The following is a 26330-nucleotide window of genomic DNA, read 5'->3' on the forward strand; positions in this document are numbered from 1 at the left end:
TGAAAATTGCGAGAAAGCGGAGGGAACTTTTATATGCTCTATTTATCAGAACAGTTGCTCCTTTCGCCTTTCGTAATACCTCTTAAAAACAACCAAATTGGTATTCACTAACTTAGAAAACGGAGTCCAATTCGTGGCAGGCAGTGCGCAAAAGGTTGCGTTTCCGTGGCGTTTCTCTGTATGTGGCCTCTACATTTTGTTTTCCCGCCCTGCAAACCAATTCCTAACGTATGTTTGCGTACGACAACTTCATCGCGTCGGGTCCAGGTTACGCAGGAGGCGCTGTCGAACAAGTTAATCAAGCCGAGCGGAGGAAGCGCGCAATGAACGCGAAGCGGCGCCAAAACAGGCCCAGAACAACCGTCGCTAAAGCACACGACAAAGCCGCAGCACTGACTCGCCCGCTGGCGAGCAGTCACCTCCGCGCAGGGAAAGCTCGGCAAATTCGCCGCGCCATCTACAGTGTGCTCCGTGAATGAAACCCTGCCCCCCCGCTCGCCCCCCTCCCGCCGCCGCCTCCGGCGCGTTGGGAGTTAATTGCCCCCCTCGCCGCAAAAGAACCGCTGGCTGGCAGAAGTAGAAAGGTTTGCTTTAAAAGCGCTCGAACACCACAGTGGAATCGTAATTAAAACGGAAGGTCAAAAAATTTACCACATTTATTCTGGCTTACTTCGAAATGCTCATATATTATTTTTTATTTAGGTGTCCAGTTGTTAAGGCACTGTCGTAACGTTAAAGTGTTCGTTTTTTTTGTGTGTGTCCGTCTTTGTCAGCATACGCAGTGCAACTTCCCTTCAAAAAAAATTTTCACATCACGCAGTTTATACGGTCGCACAGTATAGCTACACATATTAGGAACCGTCCTTGCAGCCAGTTTTATTCGTATTTGACTGTGCAAGCCGCATGTACAATTTTTCGAGGCAGCATATGAGCGCTTAAATACATAAATGCAACTCAAACATATAACTATTACGCAACTGCTGTATCTTCCGCAACTTGTGTTCACTGAAAAAGCGTTTCATATCGTGTAAATATCGGCGTACGTAAGGTTCCAGCACCTCTTCTGCCACCAAACTACCATTTCAGCGGCGTCATTGGTTAGCCCTTGAAGCCCTTGCGGTGACCGGGCGTTTGACAAAAGCAGAGTGCTTTTTTCAGTTCAGTTCAGTCGCTTTATTTATAAAAGAGGAAATGGCGAGCGGCACAGAACCTCTGAAACCAGCAACAAACTGTGGCCAATACGACATGGCAAAGGGCGGGAGAAGCCGGAAGTGTATACAGCGTTTCTGGACACTCGAAATGAAGGATCTCCGATCTCTAGGAGCACATTATTAGACCAAGGTAGTCGACACTGCAACAGTTCTTGCGAAAATGAGCAGATACAAAGAGTATTTGTTCCCTGATAGGAAATGTAAGGACCGTATCACTAAAGTATAAAAAACATGGCGGTTACGCACCAATGAATTGTTTTTCGCAGCTAAGGATAATGTAATTATAAAAAGTAAGATACACAAAACACCCGAACGCCCAAGTCCCACGTATAGATATGGTGTAGATGCATACAGTTCCAAATTATGCAAACGTAAGAACATGAAGGTTTAGCATACCTCTCCCGGCGTTAAGGCGCACGCTTTGGGAAAAAGAAAACAAAAATAATTTTTAGCAAATATTGTTCAAAAAACGTTGTTGACGAAGTGCTGCTACATGTTCTCAAGCAAGCACGACGACTTAGATGGACAATTTAAGGCTGAACCTCTTCCAGCAATATTGATTACAGTAGAGGGAAAAAAAGTTCGCGGTAGCTAATTCAAACATGCGGCTAGATTGATTAGCTTCTTCCTCATATCTAACATTTCAGAGCTTTTCTATATAACCTCTGCGAAATTCTAGGACCAGCCTATTTTTTGTAATATTTCTTCAGAGTGTGTGTAGAAATGTTTTTCCCGACAGCGATTTTTTGCCAAAAACTATAGATCCCTTTCAAAATTTGCTGTTGTGTGTTCACATATTCTTACACAAGATTTGATTTGCAAATGAATTGAGTGCGTGTATACGATCCGTACACGTGAGAAGAAAGAGAGTACTGATGCCTCAGATCCAGTAGTAATGAAGCATAAATTCTTTAGTAAACGGCGAAATCCTTTTTTGACATTAGTTTGCTGCGAAGAGATTACTTTCTTGAGAAATGTACTGTCAGAATGAACATTTATGTTCGTGTTTTGTGTTGCTTCGATAGAACATTGAGCTTCGAAGAGATAGCATGTAAAGATAATTACTGTGAAAGATCATATATTCTAACTGGAATAAATTGACATTCTAGATAACTCGAACTGGGCGACCTGGCCCGGCCAACTCTCCGTAGATGTCTCTGTACTTCCCACCACACAACGCTGCACAGAACGGACTAGAAAGAACAGATAAAACCAATAAAAACTCCACTACCCGGCGTTTGGGTCGCCTGTTTTCTGAACCACGTCGAGCGTGACGCGAGTACATTGGTGTGTGTTGTGCGCTGAGAGATGAGGACATCATATCTCATTTCCGAAGAGCAGCACCTGTCACTGCCAATAGCGACAGGGGGGACAATGACGAAGGATATTTTGGCCGTGCACGCAGATGTCATGCCAGAATAGAAAGCTGCCCGTTACTTCTTTAGTTACCCAGAAAGCAAAGATGTGGATTTGTGTTACATTAAGTTATTAGAGCAAAACGTGTGGACTGTCTCCTTCAGGGATAAAAAAAGGCAGCAATCCCGGACTTTTCAAGCAACAAATTGTTGACATGCCCTGGTGCTTCCCGATCGCAGTGTACAGTTGCTATTCTTCACTTTGGTTTGTTCGAACTTTCATGAATTGGATGTGAGGTGACATGCCCTTGCGGTTCAATTCAACGAGATAATACTATATTTACATACTTTTTTTCTGTTGGCGCCAAGAGTTTAGAAGCCTGAAAATTTCCTGGCCGCTATCCCTGCAGAGAAAGCATTTAGAGCAAAACTTTATGGTTGGAATTGTACCTCGCGTTTATATTACACAACTCACTAACGTGCCACCCCTAGATTTTTCTTTGCTCTCCACGAGTGGTAGCATGCTTGGGCCCAAAGTTTTGTTGCCGTAATCACATGCTTCATCTGTATAGAAATCCGTCACGCGGTCACTGTAGCGGACCACAATGGCCTGAAATACAGTGGCAGCGACCAGGAGACCAGCGGTGACACCGTTCACTAGGTACCGAAACTTGGGTAAGTCGTACACCCAGCATGCACCGCGCTCCCCGCATCGGTCCTCCCAGACGAGGCAGCTGGCGTCCACCAAGGCTCCGTAGATGAGTGGGTACGGTATGAATGCTTGAAAAGAAACAACCAAGTCTGAGATACAGCTTTGTTACTTGAGAACAGGGACACAATGTGCACATTTGCGAAGCATGGTGGCGTTTCACAATTTCTAAACAGTTAGCGGGAATTTCAAATACATTTATCTTAATTAATAAGGCACGGCCATACCATCCCTGACGCAGCATGGCACGGAATCTGTTTTGGGACGTGTACGCCATACTCATGCAAAGGCGAAACATAAAAGTACCTTGGTTGGGCAATTCTGGGAAAAACGTTCTCATTACACAAACAAGCATACCGTCACCCAGTTCAACTGCTCAAGTCTCGTCAACAAAATAGCAAAGAGAGTTATTTTGAAATTATGCGCGGGTTTTTCAAAAAACGTTTCCGCAGGTAAATATGTTTTGGCCGAAAGAGGAACTATATAAGTATGCTGGGGGGAGTGGAGGGGGGCTCAGATTTATTATACCCGTTTCACAGGAAAATGCAAAACTGCAGAAAGGAAGGCAAAAGGTGTTTAAAAACCTGTTGGAGGCCAACCCTCTCTTAAAAACTACACAAACAGAAATACAAAATAAAAACTCCAAAAAACAAGAAAAAACAAGGTGTTTAACCACCTGACTGAGGCCCACCTTCTCTTAACAACAATACAAACAAAACTACAAAATAAAACTGCAAAAACAGTTTAAAAAACTTACGAAAATGGAACTGAAACTGTGTACATAAGAGGGATTAAAACGAGATGCAAGGGAAGGAACAGCGCACATTCTAACAAAGGACGACAGAGTAACACACCACAAGCGCTGTCGTCCTTTGTTAGAATGTGCGCTGTTCCTTCCCTTGCATCTGAAAACCACCAACTAGCCCAACATGCCACCCTTTTGGATTAAAACGAGAAATCAGAACTAAAAGTATCAGGCCAAATGTTGCCATTTAGTTAAAATGAAACAAATACTACAACTCAGAACCAGGAAGCATTTCATCACAAATCGTGAAGTTGGGTCACCCCAGTGGTTCGTGTTTTAGGCTAACATTTCCTGAACGCATTTTTTGAATTTTTCATTTGATATGTTCTCGTTAGCAAAGGAGAGAATAGTGGGGTGTGAATACATATTGTCCTTTATTTAGAATGCTAAGGTCTGAAAACCATAATTGGTACTACCGTAGAAAAAATTAGAAGCGAAGCTCCTAGCAACAAAAAAGATGGGAAATGGTATTCTGATCACATGAGTAAACTAAGCCTATATTACGCCGAAAATTGAGAAACAGCCATTCATGTCGTGTTTTCGCTGCGCATAAAACGTAATTTTGATTTGAACATTTATTGCCGCTTTATTCTCCTCTGACGCAGAAATATGTTCTTTATGTGCGATGAAAAACCAAGAGACATGCTGCTGCTTTAAAATATCATCAAAATAATCGCCTGCTCAGCAGGACGCACTCGCTATGAATGTTTGAAATTACGTATACTAAGCATGATGTACGTTTCTTGATAGTTTGAACAGCCGTCAAACTAGGAATGCTGTTTTCTACACAGGTTTTTTACAACTGCCACGGATGATTATTTTCATACCCAATCTAATAAAGCCGATGTATGAGAGCTACGTTAATAAGCGAACTCGCACACTAAATGACGGTTACTCGTAGTGGCCATGAATTAACGAAGTGTCACTCATTCGCTAGCGTGGACTCTTTAGCCCGAAACGTTTTGGGAGCATTTACCCAGCTTATCTGAAGCGAACATAACACAATGAATGCAACAAAAGGAATGTAACGTCCAACGATCAATTCAAGTGCAACGGCCAACGACGATGCCGGCTATATTTGTTAATGTCCTACTAAGAATGGTGGCTTGAAAACAAACATTCGCAGCGAAGAAACCACTCGGATTTTATAAACAAAGCGAAGTAAATTTCGTTACCGCTAGCCTCAAAACGAATGTATTAGGAACAGCTCTAAACTGCAATGCCAGGAAGGCATAGTCTGTGTCATCGCTTCATCTCCGTCTTCGGGTATTTTAGGGTATTCAGCATACAATAAAGCAATACGACTAAGTTGTCTCAGTAATTTGTGTAAAATAAATTCCGGGCATAGGGGCATAGCAATAGCATCGTATTGGTCGCTTATGAATTTTAAAAGAGTGAAGAAGTGTAATTACAGCACTTTTTCCTTCCCACTCACACCTTTTTTTCAGATACTTACAAAATAGGTTCATAATAGCTGCTAACATAGAAAGCGCCGCCGTTTTGTCAGTCAGGTTTAGTGACCTGGAAAAAAGGCGCAGGTTGAGACTTCAAGCCTAGTTATCCCGAGTGAAACAAGAGAATATTCAAACAATGTTTGACGCGATTTCTCATTTGCTTGATATTTCGCAGCCTGCCGTCTAGCCATCATTGCCTAATTGTTGAATTTAGGCATTCGCTGGTGCAAGAGGACGCGCACAGACATCGCAGCCTGGGCACCATCGATTGTTAGAGACGGAACAAGTGCCGCCGAAGCAGCAGTTATGCTCGCGCAACGTCACGTGCACTTGTTTTACTGAACTGCAGGAAACCGAGGACCAGCTCGCGCTACGATGTCAAGAGTAGATGAAGCCGCCATTTTACTCTTGTCTAGTTACGTGGTGCCTAGCGGGGAGGCCTCAAGACATCCAAACAAAAGAAAGAAATCCGCAGATTGCATGCACCGGCTTCTATAGGTCAGTTACGGTGGGATAAGTGACCTTCAAATAAGGAGCGTAGTAGAGCTTACGCCGTCATAATTAAGATAAGCTGACGCTCAGAAGTGAAAAAAGAAGATCAGTTCAATTTATTAATTATATGGGAAGTTATATATATCTCCCAGTCCTGAAATAAAGATTAGTATTTCTTTACAAACAAACAATACAAACTTGAGGTGGGTTCAATAGCGTACATTTAGAACAGAATTTTTAGAGCACAGGAATAAACACAAACCAATATTGCAGTTCTGTGCGGCGTTTTTGCCTCTATATTTATGTGCAAAATAAACCTCAAATGGTGACCAGGTTGTGCCAATTCTTGTATAGTAATAATTTTATCTCAAATTCTGGCGGCATTGTTTTCCATCATTGTTTCTTATGATAGAGATATATTTTGCAGCGAATATTTTCGTTGGGAAGTAGGCATCGGGTTTTTGTTTACAAATTCACGAACCTGAACACCTACAGCTATGACCCAAGAAATACTCAGATATCCTCCAAGCGGCAACAGTGCGCTCTCATAGAACAGAACGATCAATAACAAATGCATGCTGTGGAAGGCTGTTGCTCTGCAGGGCGAATTAAAGCGTCAATAAATATTTAATACAGCAAAAAGTGTAGATTACATTAACAATTTATTTCTTAATGTTGGGTACTTCTAGAAAACCGTGGCAACATCAACTTAGAGCGAAAGTTATTTACTAACAGTTGCTTCAGGCATCCGTGAGCTGATTTTTATAATCACGTTTTTGGTGCAACCTGGCAACCTGGCGGTCTGCGAGAACGACAAACTTGCTGAAGCCTGTGCCGCTAAATGATTAGGTAAAATGTATACCACGGTGGACCAAGGCCGCATTGATGATATACTTGACGTAGAAGGGGAATCAGCTCCGACGGGTGCAGCTTTCAGCATGAATTAGCGACTACGTTTGCATACTAACCCTGCGAACTTCGTTTACTGAATTTTTAACGGTATCGATTAAAATTTTTTTTCTCTCGTTTGTGTGCTCTATTTGTTTGCCGCTCTATCATTTGCCGAGTAACACCATAGCCATGAGCGTGTAATGCCCTGCATTTCTACAAATATACAGATTTTGCGGAAATAATCTTCAATCGTTATAACAGCTTAAATGAAGATAAGTGGTCGGGAAGAATTTTGAAAACACCAAAAATAGGAGAAACACAAAAATAGAATTTTTACAAACATCATCTGCCAAAATAAAAACTATGCGTCGTATACATCTCGCACAAAACGCTAAGAATAAATAGAAAATTCAGCAAAGAACGCTCAAAATACGAATGAAACAATAGCGAAATTTCGAACTGTGTAACGCCCTGCATTTCCACAAAAAATGCATATTTGCAGGTAGTAATACCTTTATTGTTGTAATAGCCTAAATGGAAATCATTGCTGAGAGAGAATTTTGGAACCCTCCGCTCCCCCCCTCCCCCCCCCCAAAAAAAATAGAAAAATAACTTTCCATAAAAATTACCTTACAAAATAAAAAAGAAATCTATTGTATTCATATCTCCCCAATAGCAAAGATGAAAGAAAAAAACTCTCCCAAAGAACAGCCAAAATACGAATAAAGAATTAGCTCAGCTGGCGCCAGTGGTGCATGGCTGGAGATACAGTAGAGCTGGCGTTCCGCCTCCCTCCGTCGAAGACCGGGATGTTGAACCTCCCATTTATTTCTGAATTCGCCGGTGACAATTATCCATGACTGCTAGCCCCGGATGATTTCGTCCGGGCCTGCCAGGCAATGCGATCAGAGCTGAATCGGAAAGGAGCCCCTTTCATAACGCGAGGGACCGAGGTTTGATTACGACCATGGGAACGTTTTTTTTTTATCTGTGTACTTGGCTGCGCATGGTGTTGTTCCCCGCCGTAATCCCGTACCACCGGGCCTTGGGGTGGCCCAGAGATAGGTTGCAAGGTTCACGACGTAAAGGTCCCGGGTTCGATTTCTTGGACCTCACTAACCACATTTTTTTCCTTGTGGCTTTGGGGTTCATTGGTGGGACGGAAGGAAAGCTCGGCCTACGGAGCTCCGCTGCTGAAAATTAGGCTTACTTGCCCGCAGATTTCGAAGATCTGAGTAATTTACATATAACGCTCCCTTCGAACAATACTACTGACATTATTATTAAAAAACAGTATTATTAAAATTCAATTCCTTCTGTCGCATTTGCTTGAACCTGCTGGATTTCTTTGGTCTGAGGTCGCTACACGGCTGTGCGAACTCCGTTTTGTCGCGCGGACGGAAGTGTAACGATGTACCAGGTTATAATGGAAATGTTTTATTCCGCCCTCTGCCGTGACACTTAGCTTTGCAACAACGTCACGGGGGAGTTTATCGCGCCCTCTACAAAACATCGGCGACTGTTTGAGAACTTATGCTAAGGCTTACGAAGACTCCTCTTTGCGTGGCAAGCCCTATTAACCCTACCTGATGACGAGAAGAGTAGAGCCCACAATTGTCGTTGCGTAGCAGACTTGTACCGTAAAAACAATTGCCGAGAACACCATAAAGGCGACTGTACAATCTCGGGGACACTTTCCGGATTCAACCGTGCCGCTTTGGAATAAGGCTGGGTCTTCTTTTCCGACGAGGCATTGGCAGTTGCTCAATATCTAAAAAAAGAATACATGCGTCGTATATAACCGATTTTGTGGCAGATATTTCTGGTGAGTATGTTGCTTGGTTGGTTCAACTATGTTAATAAATGCATGCCCTCTTCCATAAACTTTGGCATCTCTAATTTTATTCGTTGACTCATGCCTTTTATAACACCCACTGGAAGAGCACAGCCAGTGGGGTCTGCGGAAACACACATTTCTTTGATCAAAAAAGCAGCGGTTTTAAATAGTCAGCGCACCCCGAAATATTTAAGGAGAAATTGTTGAAACAGCAGGGAAATGAAATTCTGCGAAATACGCCTCAAATTTCCTTTACCGATTTTTATGTAGCGCGTAAGGGTATATATAGAGTGCCACCCCCAGGTCTGTTTCGTGCGGGCTGGCGGACCACAAAGTGGGGTCTTGTGCAGATCTGTTTAGTTTTGGGGAAACGCCTAACAATGAGCAGGTGTGTCTGATAATAGTATGATATTAGTGAAAAGGACATTGCAATATATGTTGTGTTGCATAACTAATATGCAGATATGGTAACGGAAGTGCGGCAATCAGCAAATAGTGGTTCGGCTAATTTGCGTGTAATAGGCCATTTCGACCAAGCAGGCAGATAGCTCCCGCATATCGAAAAAAGGAACGTGCAGTAAAAATTATCTGAGAAGCACCTTTCACGCAAAGATTTTGAGTGTACAGTTATATGTTATAAATATTGTCACTATACTGAAATAGCAGCCGTTGCACGTGCTATCTCGTTAGGACATTTTCAATAAAATAGCCAAGATGGAAAGTTGACAATTCGGAATTTTTAACGTATGCAAATTATGTATTCACCAATAAAATGTCGCCCTTAAGGCACGGTCGCGTGTATTCTTACGGCAGCTTGCTAATTTTTCAGTGCTATACGCAAATACTACAATGAGTTGCGTGACGTTTCACCTGAACGCCATTGATTTTTTCGCTATCCAAAACGTTTAGGCACACGAAGAAATATTCAGGTAGCACGAGAAATTACTAGGTGACTCGCGAGCAAATATGTTCGCATAAGGAAGACTGCCCTGAATTTTCGTTATTTGGGCCATCGCATACCATTCAGGGTTATATAATTGACTCTTCAGCGCTGTCATTTCTGAATATCTCTATAAGAACGTACGCAGCCACCCTTCATTGAGTAGGATTATCTCGTTACTCAATTTGAGAGAAAGGAGCCCCCCTTTCCATTTTCAGCTAAGCATTCTTTATGGTTATGATGAGATCAGTTATGTCGTTTTTGAAACAGGACAAAACTTCTTCCCTGCCAAAGCCACGTAGGGCGTGAGGGGCTGAGTCTGGTAGTCATCGGGTACCAACGACAACAGCTGCCGCCAACAATAAAAAAAATACACGTAAAAAAAGCAGAATAACAGAAAAATTTTGGGCAGTCGAAGTGTACATAAAAGTACATGGCAAAAACGCACAATTGAGATGATGGCAGTTCATATATAGTACCCGTCGCAAAAAACTTTTATGTTTGTATCTTGAATTTATTCTAGAAATATCGCCACGAGAATTGTTGAACGCAGCAGGGAACTAGTTGTTTTTAGTCTTACGTGCGTAGCTTGTATTTGTGCGGACGTGGGAATCAAGGAAGGCTTTTTTGGTTGGAGATTGCGTATAGGGATATGGAATGCTCTAAAATTATTTGTCCGCAAATGTTTTAAAACAATAGTTTCGCTTACAGAAAAATCTAAGTTCGGTAACCGTAGAGTTTTGAACACATCACTCTTGTGCTGAATGGTTTAGACGTAACTTATGTTAGTTAACAGACAACGGAAAATGAAACTCATCCTATTTATCCAGCCCATGGCACAAAATCCATACATTGTGACCCTGTATCGACGTAAACGGTAAACCAAACCATGCACCAAACTTTTGTGAAGAGACAAGGGCATACATTATCTGTTGTACAAAAGTTCCAATGGACAGTTTTTGTCATTGTAAAAAGTGCCTTAGTCTGCGATCATCGAACACAACCCTTTCAAAATTGATGACACTGTCGACATTTGCCCCAGTAAAGTTGTTTAAGGGATCGCCCTTTTGAATTGCGGAAAAAGTAAATATCTAATAAAACTAATGCTTGCACCGGAGATACTCTCTCAGTCCTCATCTTATTCTGTGAATACACAAATAACGAGAATCACATAGGATTGAACAAAAAACTAGGTTTTAATCCTTCCAAGCCGGGTGCGCTACATATGTAGTATGTATTAGGTAATGTTTTCAGCACAAAGCTTCTTGTGCTGGTATTTTCTTGCTCTGCCTCAAAATATAGCACGTAAAATTCTAGGCTGAAAATAACAAGCATGGCCGCTTCGGGTGAACCTCATAAAAAGACATCGGTTCACTGTAGTCCCATCTTGTACTACTCGTTAAATAAAATAGTATAGAACTTTCTGGTTTAGCGCTACACATATTATGACAGCGGCTGCAATAGTCCCCGATATTGCTCTTCCCATTCTTTATTTGCGTGCTGCAGTTCCCTTTGAAACGTTTGCTAGCTCTTCGGGAACGGCAATAGCGTCACTTTGGAGTTTAATCTCAGTGGAGTTTGCACTAAACCTTTCTATATTGCTTCAAAAATTGGCAACCACAGCATGGCTGTACCATTGTGTGGGGTCCATCTCCACCGTGACCGTTTTATATGTCATACATGCCTTGAATCTGTGCCGTATCCGCGCTTAGGCATTCCCTCTAATTTGTTGAATTTTCTTGCTTTGAACCCCGAATTTAAACACTCACGACGTTTCCAGGTGAACACGGATTAGAAGGGGTTATATTCGATCAGTATGCAATGTCTGAGTCTACGAAGGTCTAACAGCTATTGCTAAATCTGCCGTTTTCAGCACTGGGAGCCTACTGGGCTTGCACGTAGTAAGAACGAAACAGGGTTGTTAATCATCTACTCAATGGGAATGAAGTGTTAGAAAATTGGGGCAGCATACACTACTGGTACAAGGCTGGAAAAATAGAAGAACTGGTCACCCCTCTCTCATCATCCTAAACTCTCCTGTTGCACCTTACATCAATTCCGGAACTTGCCGGTGAGTGTTACGCATGACGAGTGGGCATGGATAACTTTGTCCGGAGGCTTCCAGATCTCTCCCAAAGTGCACCGCAGTGGAAACCGGCCTTGGAAACCGGCTTCGTGAACTCTGGGTCTGTAGCGCGAACTCAGCGCCTGTGCTCCTTACTGGCGAAGAGAACATAATGCAATGAACGGTGGGTAGGGTGTTCTTGAAGGTCGAGCTGGCCGACACCGGCTGCTCCTCTCGACGCGCATGCTCACGTGGACTCAGTATTATTCTAGATATTTTTCGGTGGGCTCCTCACGTGGGGTATGTCGACGCGGAAGCCTCGACGACGGCTGGTGCTTCTAACAAGGCGCACGCTAATGTGCGGCCGACTCGCCTGAGTGTTCTGGTGGCTTCACGCCGGAACTAAAAGATCAAACAGCTGTGCTGTACGCAAGCTGACATAAAATACCGAGTCACACTGACAAACTTACCGTAGGCATGAGTAAACAGGGCATCTGTTGGGGCTAGTTGGTTATGCATAGCTTGAATGGAAAGCGCTTAAACTTTGACTGGTAAACAAGGAGAAAAACTGGCAACCAAAAATTGGTTGCCAGTTTTTCTCGTTGCCAGTTTTTCTCGTCCTTGTTTACCAGTCAAAGTTTAAGCGCTTTCCATTCAAGCATGAGTAAAAAGCGCTCTAACTGAAAGGAAGCAAAGATAAAAAAACGCAACTAATTATTGGGAGCCAGTTAATTCTTCGCGTAATGCGACCGATTTCATTAGCCCTTCAGCAAGTTCAACGAACACGTTTTCCAATGGTGCCTGGCTATGACTTCTCGTTTCCAGATCTTGCTAAATGAGGCTGCATTTAAGATTTTACATGTTGTTAACATGGCGGAGTTATGGGTGGGACACTGCATCCTCTGCGCTTCTAATACCGAACCACCCTTTCCCTGAATCTTTTTTAGTTTTTTGGGGTGCTCCTTATTTTGTTTTTTTTACACTCCCTACTCGTTAGGAAGGAAATATGTCTCATTTCGGCATCGCCAAATAAGAAATATCTTCTCACTCTCAAACTAGTTGTTTTGGAAACAACCTTTCCAGGGTTCCTTCAAATCTCCTGTCCTACGCTTTCTAAGGTTCCTTCATATATTCTATCCCACGCTCTCTGTTAGGGCAACTTGTTCACTATGCAGTACAAACCCCTACATACGAAGTAAAACTTAAACACGGGCGCAGATGAGCACCTTGTTATTTGTATGCCATGTTGTCTCTGCCCTCGAAAGTACCAGGATATTAGCTGGATAGTAACTTTTTAACTTGGCGTAAAAAAGTAACCCAAAATACGGTTACAGCTTCTTCCTGTCCGGTTGGTCACCTTTATACAAGCCTGGGCGTTTTGTGTAGTCGCTACCTATTCGGGTATTTGGGCTCTCCTTAAACGCGAAATCGTCGCATTTGGCGAAATGGAAAGACCACCCCGCCTCTGGAATAAAGTGTAAGATGTGCTTCTGGGTACTTCATGGAAAATACTGCGCTATATTGAAATAAACGAACACGAAGGACGGCGGAACACAAGATGCACACTTACGGAAGCTTTCGTAAGTGTGCACCTTGTGTTCTACCGTCCTTCGTTTTCGTTAATTTCCATTTAGCGCAGTCTTTTACAAGAAGAAAAATGTGAGTTGAATATTCCGTTTTAAGAAGACCAGTACAAATGTGCGCGTACACATTTCTTCGCAATACAAGGAGTGCTGCTCACTTGCCTTTGTGAACCAGTTATAAAAGCATTCTTGTTGCGTTATATAACCAGGAAAATAGCATATTCACTTACGCTTTCGTTCGCCGAGTGGGTCGTACAGCCAGCAAAACAAGGGGAGAAGTACTCGACTCCGTTCTTGATATCACACACGGGACGGTGTACACTCGTGGAACAGCCACAATAATCCGTGCAGGTGTTGTGAATGGATCTGTGAACAAATCAAGAACAATTTCACTCTTTGAAGATGGATGACATCCGTACTTTTTGGGGCTCTTTGACTGGCCCTAAATTCCCGCTGAAACCGTGTTGTCGCGCCATGGAACTGTTCAGCGGAATCCTCAGTAGGCTTCACTTTGCAACGTTTTTTTGTGTAGAAGGCGACAATGTGGAAGGGCCAGGTTACTAGACACGAGCTTACACAAATCTGTGCAACTCCAACTTCACTTGGCTACACAATTTCATTGCTGGGGAGTCATTTTAACTGCAGAGCACTTTACGCGCTCGCCTTCTCGTCTTAGCTCGCTCGCTGGACCCACGTATATAGAGCACCAAGGCTGCGTCCGTGGTAATGCTGTTGTTCGCGGCGTACACCACAGGCTTCGAAAGCCAAGCGGTTTATATAGTCATAGGCGTTCAAAACTCGTGAAACGCTGGCGCTTGTCATACATCTTCCCGTTGTTTAGCGCATCGAAAACTATAGGGTACGTTTGAGAAAATATATACGTAATTAACTGGCAGCGACCGCGTTCCTTTAGTTAGGGATGCCCTTTGGGATAGTTTTTACGATAGTAAACGCAAAATGTGGCAGTGCAACGCCGGCACGTGCGGGGAGAAAAGCAGAAAGAGAGCTGAACTCCCGCTTGCGCAGTTTTAGGCAGGGGCACGCGAGCTCTGCGAAGGCAGGAAATTTGAATTGCATGGAGTGGTAGCAGTAAGCCGATAACGGCGGTTCAGCCCAGTATGGTGAATCACTGCTGTGCACTTTCGACAGCTTTCACATTGAGTGGAACGGCTTACAGTTTTTGAGTGCAGAGAAATTTAAATGCTCGCCTTGTCATCGTAGGTCGCTTGCTGTGCCCAAGTAAAGCCTCACACACACGACGTTCCGTCGTAGCCGCTGTCATTGCGGCGTAACCCAGAGGATTAGAAAGCCAAGCGATTTATATGGTCCTAAGCATTCCAAACTCGTGAACCGCTAGCGCTTATCATACATCTCTCTGGTTTTTAGCGCAAAGAAAACTCTAGGTACATTTGAGGCAAAATACACGAACTTAACCGGCATCGGCCACGTTCATTTAGTGAGGAACGCTTGTTGGGTTGGTTTTTACGGTAGTAAGCGAAAAAAAGTGCAGTGAAACCCCTGCACGTGCGAGAGGAAAAGCAAGAACAAAAAGAACAAAACTCACGCTGGCGCAGTTTCAGGCAGGGGGTGCGGGAGCACTGCGCAGGCGGCAAATTTGAATAGAATCTTTTGGTAGCAGTGAGCGGAAAACGACGCTGCAAACCATTATGGCGAATCACTGCTCTGCACTTTGGACTGCTTTCAGATTGAGTGGAATGGCTTTAATTTTTTGTTGTCCTCTCTCTTACATTTTTATTTCGCCAGATGGAAACTATTTCAACGACCACATCTGCCATCTTCTATCCGAATATCAAGCTCTGGAGGCGAACGGGTGGCCGAAGGGGGAGGGTGTCTGGACGTGAAGAGGAGAGGGGAGATATCGCCGTTCACACACCATGTGGAAAAACCAGCTAACAGAGACGAACCTTAGACCAATCTTCCCTCCACATAATAGAATTCAATTAAAAATACAAATGCATTGCTAAGAACCCATTTTTGCAAGAGAAATATACGGAATCCTAATATCAATATATGAAACCGCCTTAGGCGAACATGTGACCAAAACGTAAGGGCGCGTCGAAGTGAACAGGAGGGAGTGAGTTCCATGGTGGCACACAAAATATGGGGAAGCCAGCTTACACAGGCCAAGATTACATGAACCTTGTTAAGGTTTGGTTTACTTCTAAACCCGAATGCACTGCAGGGAAGATGTTTTAAATGGAAATATACACCCTCTTACATCAAGACATTCAGATCTGGGGGGCGAACACGTGGCCCAAAGTAGGCAGTGGGGCGAATTGATGAGAACTGAGCGGCTTTTCTTGTTTTACGGATGCTGTAAACAGGGTGCCCATTTTATAGCATTCCTGTAATGGAACTGATCGAAAATTTTGTACAAATTCTGGACTTTTTGGGTTTCCCCTAAGTTAAGAGTGTTTGTAAATTGCTGCAACACGTTATTTATTACAACATTGACCCTCATTTAAACATGTAGCCCTTATTTTTACACGATAGGTATGCACCGAAACTCTATTTGTGGCAGTGACATTCCACACCATGGTTTTTTTGCGCACATAATTGTTTGGTCCGGTCGATGTATATTTTATGACGCATCAGGCTTAATACTATTGGTGGAGTATTCATTACACTGCTTTGCTTCTTAGAGATGGGTGCTTTGAACATGTGGGTCAAGCCTGTCCGATGGCTCACAGACGGGATGTTGATGCCGGCCCAGTGTGAGGGACGGGAATTGACCCTGTAGACGATGACATAAACTTGCTCGTGTAGTTACGAGTAACCGCAGAGCACCAGGTCTGAACTTACTACAAACCACGGGCCATGGAAACCATTCATGTGTTTGTGTTATAAAGTTTCGTAGAAAATGAAGTAACATTTAGTTATTATTATCCACAGTAAAACTAGTATTGCCTTAAATATTTTATAAGGAGCGCTTAAAGGCAGTCCAATCGCATTCGCATTCTCTAGGATAGTGTGGGACTGTTTGCAGCGCTCGCCTAGTGGTCAAAGGTCCCTCTGAGCTTCGTGATTTAAATGTCCCTGGCTCAATACCGGCTTTTTAAAGTGTTTGGCCGATTTAAAGACGGCCGATTTTATTGGGCTACCTAAAAGCAGAAATTCTGGCCCGTCCGTACGCTTGTCCTCCCGTCTATCAACAGGTTTGTCCATCTCTCGATTCAGCCGCTCTCCCAGAGTTAAAAGGGTTGTTGAACGAGACGCTTATTGGCAAAACATACTTAAACATTTAAATCTCGTGGAAATATTTGTACTTTTCAAAATAAATGAGCAAAAAAAAACATTACGCAGATTTGTGGCAAGACATCAATACATAAGAGGTATGTGCAGTGTTTTTTCAAGGAAACATACATGGCTGCTTGATTACATGTAAACATACACCCCAAAATTGCAAAAAGCGGTCGCTCGTGACACTAGCTATTTTGGTGGCATTTCAAGAAGTCATTAAAATGTTTTTTTTTTCTCTATTTCAAGAAGTCAAAGAGAAACAGCGACGAAAGGTTGCACTAAGTGCCGCTTGGAACGCGCGTGGAGCTGTTGACCACGGAAAAATTGAAGCGACTTGTGCAAACCGCTAACGTATTTTACGGGGGAGGAGCAATATGGAAGAGGAAGATCATAAGATTTTAATTTGATTCATTGCGGGCTTTAATGCACCAACGCTACACAGGAGAAGATGCGTGCCGTAGTGGAGGTCTCCGGAATAATTTTGACTACCTGGGGATCTGTACGCACGCCGAAATCTCGAACACGCAGGCGTTTTTCTTTTCCCCTCCATCAGAAAAGCGGCGGTCGCGGGTGGAAATTGAACCCGCGTTCTTGTGCTCAGAAGCGCAACGCCTTAGCCTCTGAGCCGCCGGGCCGGGTGAACGGCATGAGAGGTAATCGGGAAAGATAAGCGAGGCGTTTACGTGGAAGAGGCAGTAGACGAATGTCGCATTTAGACGACATTTTGTTTCAGTTCTTGTTTCAAATCAGGCTTTGATGGCTGAAGTTAGATTTCAAGGGTTTCAATTGATTTCTCTATGTTCCTTAGGTTAGGTATGTTCAGCTTATATTAGGGTTAGGCTAGGGATGGCGAAGTAGTGCCAGACGCGACAACCAGTCCGGACCCGGCCCGCCGAAAGGCCTTGGTTTCTCGGGCCACCGCGTCGAACCGGTCAAGAGGCATCCTGCACTACGGACGCAACACCACCGCCCTTTTCTCTTGTAATTTTGCTCAAATAAATGTTTACTACCTCTACTACTATGTTTTCTTCCGAAATTCTACTGGATGGTACATTAGTGGAGTGGACAGTCCGAAGGTGCTCCACACAAACCCTATCGTATAATGAAACGTTATGATTGTGATTGGGATATCTACTGGGGGTAAGCAGGTTGTGCTGCATATTAAACTTTACCTGGCTTGAGGTAGCGGAATAGCTGCACAGAACTCACTTCTACAATAGCGGCACGACTGTGACAAATACTCTAAACCTTTACACGTCTATACAACGTAAAATATTTTTCTGCATATTTTCTAACGTTATTTCTAGTAAGCAAATTTGCTTCTTTTATGTTGTCTGTTGAGGGGTTCCTCTTCATGCGTATTGTATTACTCTTTGCGCACCCGAAAGCACCGCAGCTAATAATAAAGATGATGCTTAGAGATCCGGATTCGTTTGTTACTTTATAATAGGCAGGTTTTTCAGCTATAATCGAAATGTTCTGTAAACAACAGGGATGGCCGAGTGCTTCCGCATCTATTAAAGGAGCATGAATGTAGTTCGCTCGTGCGAGCGTCCAATAGAGTGCGAGCGTAGAGTTCCGGAAGGTGTAAATGAAAATGACGGGAGTAGAGCAATTCACTTTCCAAGAACTGATAAAGTATTTGTGGAGAGCGGGTAAAAGGGTTCGGGCGGTGGGTTGAGTGGCTTAAAATCACTGAAAAGGCATTCGTGCTTACCTCCGGAATGGTATAATGTAATTCTAAACAATTAAGACGGAGCTTTTGTGTTGTCACTGATAGAGTCTGTAACGCCAAAACGCCGAAGTTGCATGGAGTTGTTCTTGTTGCAATGAGAAAAAATATGGCCGATCGATGGGTTAAATATGTTTATAGTAATTTAGCACTAGAAATGTGTTTGGCGGAAACTAACCGGACTTTGCATGGGCCCCCAGAAATACGTTGTACATATTCAAGCGTGCGTGCAAGAGCATCATCTTCGAGATCGCCTGCTGGGGTCGTGCGCCACCCCACGCGCCTTCTCTTTTCGTGTACAATCAGCGAGTAGGGAACGAGCATTTTGGGTAATAATAATGCAGAGAAAACTACTGTGTAAAAAGCAACGGTTCAAAATAACAAAAGAAGTTGGCTTGGGCAGGAACTGTAGGGGTATGAGGGAGAAAACAGGTAAACCATTTGTTTAACAAAGAAGTTGCCAGTTGATTGCAAATAAACTATGAGAATACCGAGGACTCAATGAAGATAAAAACGGCGTAAGTTCGCGGCAAAGAAAGGACTCGCCCAGGTCGCAAGAGACGTGGCTGAAAATTGTTGGATTGTTGTTTCATTTCGCAGTGCACATAAAAAAGGTTGCTGCTGCTGATGGTGGTGTTGACGCAAATAAAAATCTGTGGGGATGAGTGAAAAGGGCATTGCTGCAGTGGATTAGCAGGTATCTTGTCATGGCCAAGTCACTGGCTCGGTGCATGTTCCTCGCATAAATGGCGCAAACTGCAGATATTCCCAAAATGAAAAACAAACAAACAAATGAAGTGACCTTTCTGTGCAACTAGTACGAGTACGATAAAGTACCTGTCATCACCACGGGGTGTCAATTCATTCTGCTGCAGGGTGCTGCAGTCGATGGCCATCAGTGCGCTTATGCCGATAACAGAAACGATTGTGACGACCGCATTGTGCCACGCGATGATCCTTGGCCGAGGCTGCCACTTGTGAACAAATACAGCACCGGCGAACGTGCCCACCATTGTAGACACTATCATAATAGGACCTGAAAAGAAGCATACAGGGGTTATAGTAGGCTGGTTTGTTTTGAATATCGATTTTTGAGCTACACGTTATTTCGTGGCATTTTAACAACAAAGCTGTTGAGCACATTGTAATCTTTTTTGTCCACAGGTAAATATTTGTTGTTGTCCCTGGTGACCCGGCACATAACCACACGGGGGATTGGCCAGGAATCGGGCGTGAGGAGGGTTAATGCGCCCGCTTGAAACACCGAAAAAATATGAACCTAGCGATTTATACGCAGAAAAAGAGTATTATTACAAAATAGAATCGGTATAGAGTTGAAAGTAGAGTTTGGGATAGAAAAAATGACCTTCTGGGGCCGAAAAAAGTACGTGAAAGAATCAAAGCTAACGGTCAGGCGCCTCGACTCGGAAACATATGCATGTATGGCTGCAGCCACCACTTGGTGACAATATCCCAGTATGTGGCCCTAAAAGACGTAACTATAAGAAGAAATTGCCGAGCGCGCGCACGTGAGTCGTGTCCTCGCGGCGACCACCCGGCAGTTAACAAAACCAAGAAAATGCCGAGCGTTAGTGTGAGCGTGCCTCTGGGCGACGGCCCAGCATCCACGGCGCTCCTCGGTCGAGCCAAGCATTACCATTTTAGGTGAATGGCCGAGATTGCAGCGACCGCGCGGCAATTAAAAACCAAGAAAATGCTGGTCACTCATGTGTGCGTGCTTCGCGGCGACCGCCCAGTAACCCCGCCGCACGCTTGCTAGCCGAGCATAAACACTTAGGGACGGTGGCAAAGTTTGGCCAAAAACAACTCCAGCGTTCGCCGTAATCGCGGCAACAGTTGCTCGAACGAGAAAGATTCCAGTGTTCTCCGTTATCATGGAAACACTTGCTCGGAATGAGAAAGACGTGTATAGCGTACGCCCCTCCAAGTAACGTGCAGTGATTATCGCTTCCAAAAAATGAAGGAAGCTGACACTTACAGCAACAATGATGGAGTAAAGGTCATTGCGGCATCGTAGAAGAAGCACATCATGTGCAATCATAGACTTAAACATTTGTGATGGTCCTAAAGGTCAAGTACAGCTTCGCTACCTTCCCGTCTTACACGGTATTGTGAGCTTCCTTCATTTTTAACCAAAATAATTCACATTTGCTTTAAGCATGCGAGCGCGTGACTGCCACAGGATTTCAACTCTTTTTCGTGAGCTTTTGACACCAGTAGTATATGAGGTGTTTTTTTTCGAAATAAATCAAATCCCCGTACCTGAACTAACACAGATAGAACTGCAGTGACAAAAATAACTGGCAAAAGTTTCTTTTGAGCTTGCAACAAAATAGGTCAGATTATCCCCGGCGATGTGTACCCAGATCGTAGTTCATATTTAAAATCAACCAGGTCCTGTTGTCGCCCGGATCAAACTAACCCAAATCAATTTGCGCAATCGGAGTGTGCTTTTGGCGTGACTGTACTGAACATTTCCGGGGAGCTATGCCAAGTTTTTTTTTCTTTTCGGACCCGGAGTATGGCGGATTCCGAAGGCAATTAAAAAATCGGCGAAAGATCGCTCTCCAAATGTGAGCGACAAAGTGAAAAGACAAAGAAGAAAACTAGTTGAATATGAAACAGGGGAAACAATCACTTCATCCCGTCTCCACCGCCCTCATGAAGTGAGTGTGGTTATTTTTATTTTTGTTTTGATTTTTGTTTTTCCCGTTTCATTATTGCACTAAAGAGCCGCCATGCCTGCCAATCGCCCTCCTCCCCCCCCCCCCCCCCCCCCCCCCCGGTTACGAGTCACTTCCTTAGGACGAAGAAGGTGCGATCAGCCCTTTTGTAAAGCGTTTTGGAAATTCATGGGAAGACAATAAGAAGCTTGCTTACTTTTTTCAGTGTCTTCAGGCATAAGAAAAAAAATGATCCTGCGGAAAAATTCTACCAGAGCTGCTTATGCTGCCAGGAAGGCTCACCAGCTCTCCATGTGTATAGTCCTAATGTTCCTGAAGCCCTGTTCCATATGATTAATGGCTTTTCCACCAAACCTATCTCGTACCATTTTTTACAGTCAATTTCAAGAGAGGTTTCATAATATTGTCGCATCCAATTTACTCTTTCGGATTATTACCAGCCAAATCAAACATTATCATCTTATATTGGCAAAATCCTCCGCCGCATAATTTTAATAACGTGTGGCCCCAAACCTGGTCTGTCTGAAAGTTCTACCATATCATAGAATACCTTTAACAGCGGAGCATTTATGTCCTGCAAAACGTTCTTTGTTAGCTCAAGTTTTTTTTCGGTGAATTTGGCTCATTTTGCAGAAAAACGTTTTCATATTCTGGCAGAGTAAAGCACTGCCTTTCTCAGCGCAAGCATGTTTCGGCTTACAAGCTTTTTTTTCAGACGTTTCAACATTAACCTTTTCGCAAACAAAGCGACCGACATTATTCACGGTACGTTGCCCTCTTCCGCCTTCTTGAATCCTCACGTGCGTTTTTACATTTACAGGCCCCTCTTCCCCACATTACAAGTTTCGGGCAATAGATGCACCTTTGTGACTTCACAGATCGAGATGCACTTGAAGCCTTTGCGGATCATAACGAGAAATCGGTTTTCTTTACTTTTAATTTGACCTCATTTATCTTCGTGGTAAAGAGGCCTCGCGCGTTTCCTCTGAGAGCGCCGGTGTTGCATCCTATTGAAATCTCAGGCGACTGATAAAATCGCAGATGAGCATTTTTGACTTTTCCAGGACCTTATTTTGCCGTCCGTAAAGGGCCAATTTTGAAAAGGTATAATGACCGCTTACCGAAAGCATCATGCGTGAAATTTCACATTCGTAATTTGTACCTCGGTCCCTCGGACAACAACCTTCTAACCTTGTTAAACTTTTCCAATAGACTGTCACCGAGGTAGGCTTACGTATTTATTAATAATAGTGCGATGAGGAAGAGGCCCTAAACGTTCCCGTGGAGGTTCCTTGCCCCTAACATCGTGTTAACTCTACATGACAGAAGTTTTATTGTATGCAGAGTAAGCATATACTCCCCAAGAGGTGGCACAAGCAGAGATACTTTTACTCTTGTAGAGGTGGCACATGATGCCTGTAGGGACAGCATATACACTTCAACTGTTAAATAATTCATATAATTCACTGCGGCCTGCTTCCTGACGACAAGTATTGTGAAGGAGTGGACCACGCTCAGTTACTGTTTCTGAGGGTGATATTCATAGAAGCTATGCATATAAAGATTAAAAGCTCATGGACGCAAAATTATTACGTCTCCGCCGCAGCCTTCTTTCTGCAGGGGCTTTGCTTCTCATATTCCCGCTCTGTATACACGGCTACAATTCGCCAGTTTCTTGCTCAAGGATTACACAGATTTTGGTATGAACCTACGAGCTCCTCTTTATTACTGTGTGCTCATCCTTCTCGCAAGATGTGCAGCACTTCTGAAGTTAACTCTAGGATATTTCTCTTCCTATGAATATTTCCGCGTGCTTCGAAATATTTTCCGAGGCATTTATTTGTGGTGCAACATGTGCAATATTGGACCTTGTAACACTCTTTTTTTTTGTTTTTTGTATTGTCGGAATATTGGTTGCACCTTGGGGTGATACATAAACTAAATGTTAACACTACGTAACTGTTTCTGAAGAAACGTTTACACGTGGAATTCGGGTTTACAGTCACAGAAATCAGTGAGCAGCATTTATTGTCTTCTGAAAATGTCAGAAAAAAAACTCCGTGTTGCGAATATTTATAAGCGCAACACCTTTATTTTTCTGCCTCGCCGGCGCCACTACGCGCCTAGGCAAAAAAAAACAATATTTGGACTTCTGAGGGACTTACTGCCCCTTTGCCACGATGATTCAACCATTTAGGGACCAAATGCGAGCGGGCCTACGGTTATTCTGCTAATGATTGGTCTGTTCCGATACTCCCGAAGGACGACCTACTCGAAGGGAGTAGGGAGAAAACAAATTCAGCACCAAAGCGGGAATTGTACCGCGCTCCCCCACAACACGAACCCAATACTCCCCCACTGGGGCACGCGGCTAAACCAGAATTGTTGGTGGAATCGTTGGTAGAAAATAAGTATTAAAGCGCAAAGCGTTCAGTACTTCGCATATTGCGACGTTTTCTTTTCGCTTCTATTACCATTTCTAACTTTGCAAGCTCTAGCGATTAGCGTTTTGATTACTCTAGCAAATATTGCTCAGTTGAGTCAACTCGATGCAAGTAGAACCGCCAAACCAGCGCTTTTTTTTTGTACAAACGAAAAAGAACTAGTGGCGTAGTTGCAACTGGAGGCTTGCTGATCTGGCGACTCATTTGTTTCGGCACAAATTAGCGTCGACAAAGAATTTTTATGGCTTGCTGTTTGTAGCGCTTGCTGTTTATCGCTTGCAAGGGTTTCGGCTATCGTATATGGAAGTGGTCGTCTGAGTGAGTGTCAGAATAGGGAAAGTGACCATTCTTTTATGAACAGGCGAAACTAAGTTCGGCATTGATTAAAGGGACACTGAAATGATTCGTAAACATTGCGGGATTACTAGTGCAAATTGTAGTCCGGAGTCCATAGACCATGTTTCGACAATTCAGAGCGCGTTTACGCGAATTTATTTAGTAGAAAAATCAATTCGAAAGCGCTGTCCTCCTCTTTGCACCCTCGCCCATTTTCTGTGGCGTATTCGTGTGACGTCAGGAGGATATGACTTGGCTTGACTGAGCTAATGCACGGCCCGCCGACCTTCCTGCAGAGTCAGTCGGCCCAGCGTTTAGTCCGCCGGCCGCCAACGGGTCGTCGCAATTCGTTCGCTGAGTTGAAACGAAGCCACGACAAGTTTGTAAATGGAAGAATGTGCCTTTCTTTACTTTGCTAGTTTGTACACTGTATCTAGCTCCAAGTCAAGGTCGCTCCACACAAGCGCTGCACAAGGGCACATGCGATGCTTCGCTGACTGGTTCGCTAGTAAGAAAATCTAAGGCCACTTGAAGGCGGGAGAAGTATCAGCAAATTCATTAGAGGTACTAAAGATATAAAATCAACTGATACTTTTACAGTACAGCGTAAAACAAGGGAGCACGAAGCACTTTTTTGCGCTGGGAGAACAAGCACAGGGGCCAGCAGCACGACCACACATATGCGAACGCTTTTCCGTAAAACCAATGCAATTGCTACACGTGAGATATTGTGAAAATTTGGGGGACGCTTACTGCACGAGCGCTATACAACAAATAGTCACCTGAGCTGCTTGAAATGCTAAAACTAAACAAAAGTATTAGCTGGTTATACATTATATACCTTATATTTCCACCGCTGGCGGCGCTGGTGGGACTCAACCTGGGAGAGGTGCAGTCGCACCCACCTGTTTAGGAGAGTGAAAAAGGAGGGACTGGGACTGGCGCATTTATTTGTGCGCCAGCTAGTGAACAGATTTATGTTCATAAGAGATGTAAGAGACCCATTTCTACGAACAGTATGTCAGCTAAGGCTGGGCAGGGTACTTCCTGACTATGTCGTCACCACAGAGTACCTGTCGGGGGGTATTTTTGGTTTTTTTTAAAGAAGTAGTTGGGAGTGTGAACTTTTTGAGTGCACGTTTTTCGAAAGATTATTTAAGCACAGTGAAGCGGAAAAACCTGTACAATGATATTGTGGATGTTGTCTTCCGTGTGCTTTAGTACAGAGCTATGTACTGTGGAGGAACCGGCCAGGTTGTGCTCAAAAGGATGACAAGATTGCAAGTACAGCCTGGAGTAAAGTCGTTTTTCTTTTGGCTACACACGGGAACATTATTAGTCCGGACTTTTATGGAAGAAAGGGGGCTTTTTGTGCCATGGGCGACAGATTGCTTTAGCTGCAAATCCCCGGAGACGATAGACCTTGTTTTTTTTTTCATTGTTTGGACGGCGTATATTTTCGGGATGTTTTACAGAGAACATTTTGCAAAGACTTCCCGCTAAACCCTCATGGCATACGGTATCTCTCCGTAGACAAAGAGGGTGGAATGCCCTATGACTTAATCATGGCGCTGGGCCTCCACAGCATATGGCGCTCACGCACAGCAAGACTGTACAGCGACGTAGATGCCCGTTCTGCAAAGCAGTGCTTCAGAGAAAGTGTAGGGCGTTTGTGGAGGTTATTAAATTGCAAGAGGTCTCGCCTGTGTGGCTGCCAAAAATAGAGCAGCTTACGTCATTGAAAGAATTTTCAAGGACATCACTAGCCCTAAGTCGGGCCGCCTCATCATTTACGCAGTTGATCTGTAATGTGTTGTGAATTGTCGAATCCAGGCAATAAAGAAAGAAAAGCCCGTAGCCGACTGGTCTGGAGCGCTACGTATGTTATTTCCCAAGTCCCAAGTTCGAATCCCCGAGGGTATATTGTTTTTATTTGTTTTTTTTTTTGTAAGTTGACTTTTTCATTTTCGGCCGATGTTTTCTATACTAAGTTGACCATTTTTGGTCCGTAACGTTCACTGCACCACGAACTAGTACACAGAGCGCGCGCAGGCTGACACTGACGCGCTAGAGAGTTCTAGTTGGCGTGCTGTTGACATAAGCGCCGACTGCTTGCGGGCAGTGGGCAGAGGCTAGAATCAACAGACCATTGGCCTGGTGCGAACAAACAAGGCTTTTTACGATACAGGCATAAGTGAAGAAACCTCCAAATATGGGGGAAAAGCGCATGGCATTTGAGCGTCTGCGGTGAAGCGGAGGGCGTTCATCCACTGCGTAGGCCTCGGCTAGTCACTGCTACGATTCCAAGCCGGTCTGGGAGGCTTATCTTAGGCATTTTACAGCCGACAACATGGCAGAAGCACGGTACGAGGATTACTGAGATATCGAGAATGCCCATCCAAGAAGCATGTTGTTTTACAGAAACAAAACCGAAAATTGTTTGAGTGCTAACCTTGGACATCGTCCAGTCAAGGTGCATCTCCTCCCGTCTCCCAGCCTTTTGTCGGTGC

The 26330-nt window shown here is 43.9% G+C and overlaps 1 protein-coding gene across 1 annotated transcript in view; it reads right to left on the reverse strand.

Annotated features, from left to right (window-relative positions):
• Window positions 1–1101: 1101 nt before the first annotated feature.
• Window positions 1102–26330, reverse strand: part of LOC144180551 (solute carrier organic anion transporter family member 74D-like) — a 36609-nt gene continuing 11380 nt past the window's right edge. The window contains exons 5-9 of the mRNA XM_077708880.1: window positions 19173–19371; window positions 13573–13708; window positions 8504–8688; window positions 5537–5601; window positions 1102–3346 (exon numbers count right to left, since the gene is read on the reverse strand). Coding sequence (XP_077565006.1) covers window positions 3024–3346; window positions 5537–5601; window positions 8504–8688; window positions 13573–13708; window positions 19173–19371 — 908 coding nt within the window. The 3' untranslated portion in view covers window positions 1102–3023. The remainder of the gene's footprint in view (window positions 3347–5536; window positions 5602–8503; window positions 8689–13572; window positions 13709–19172; window positions 19372–26330) is intronic.

Source organism: Haemaphysalis longicornis, unplaced genomic scaffold, assembly GCF_048455015.1.
Source record: "Haemaphysalis longicornis isolate Haplotype H1 unplaced genomic scaffold, Haemaphysalis longicornis Haplotype H1 scaffold_4, whole genome shotgun sequence".
Taxonomy (NCBI): Eukaryota; Metazoa; Arthropoda; class Arachnida; order Ixodida; family Ixodidae; genus Haemaphysalis; species Haemaphysalis longicornis.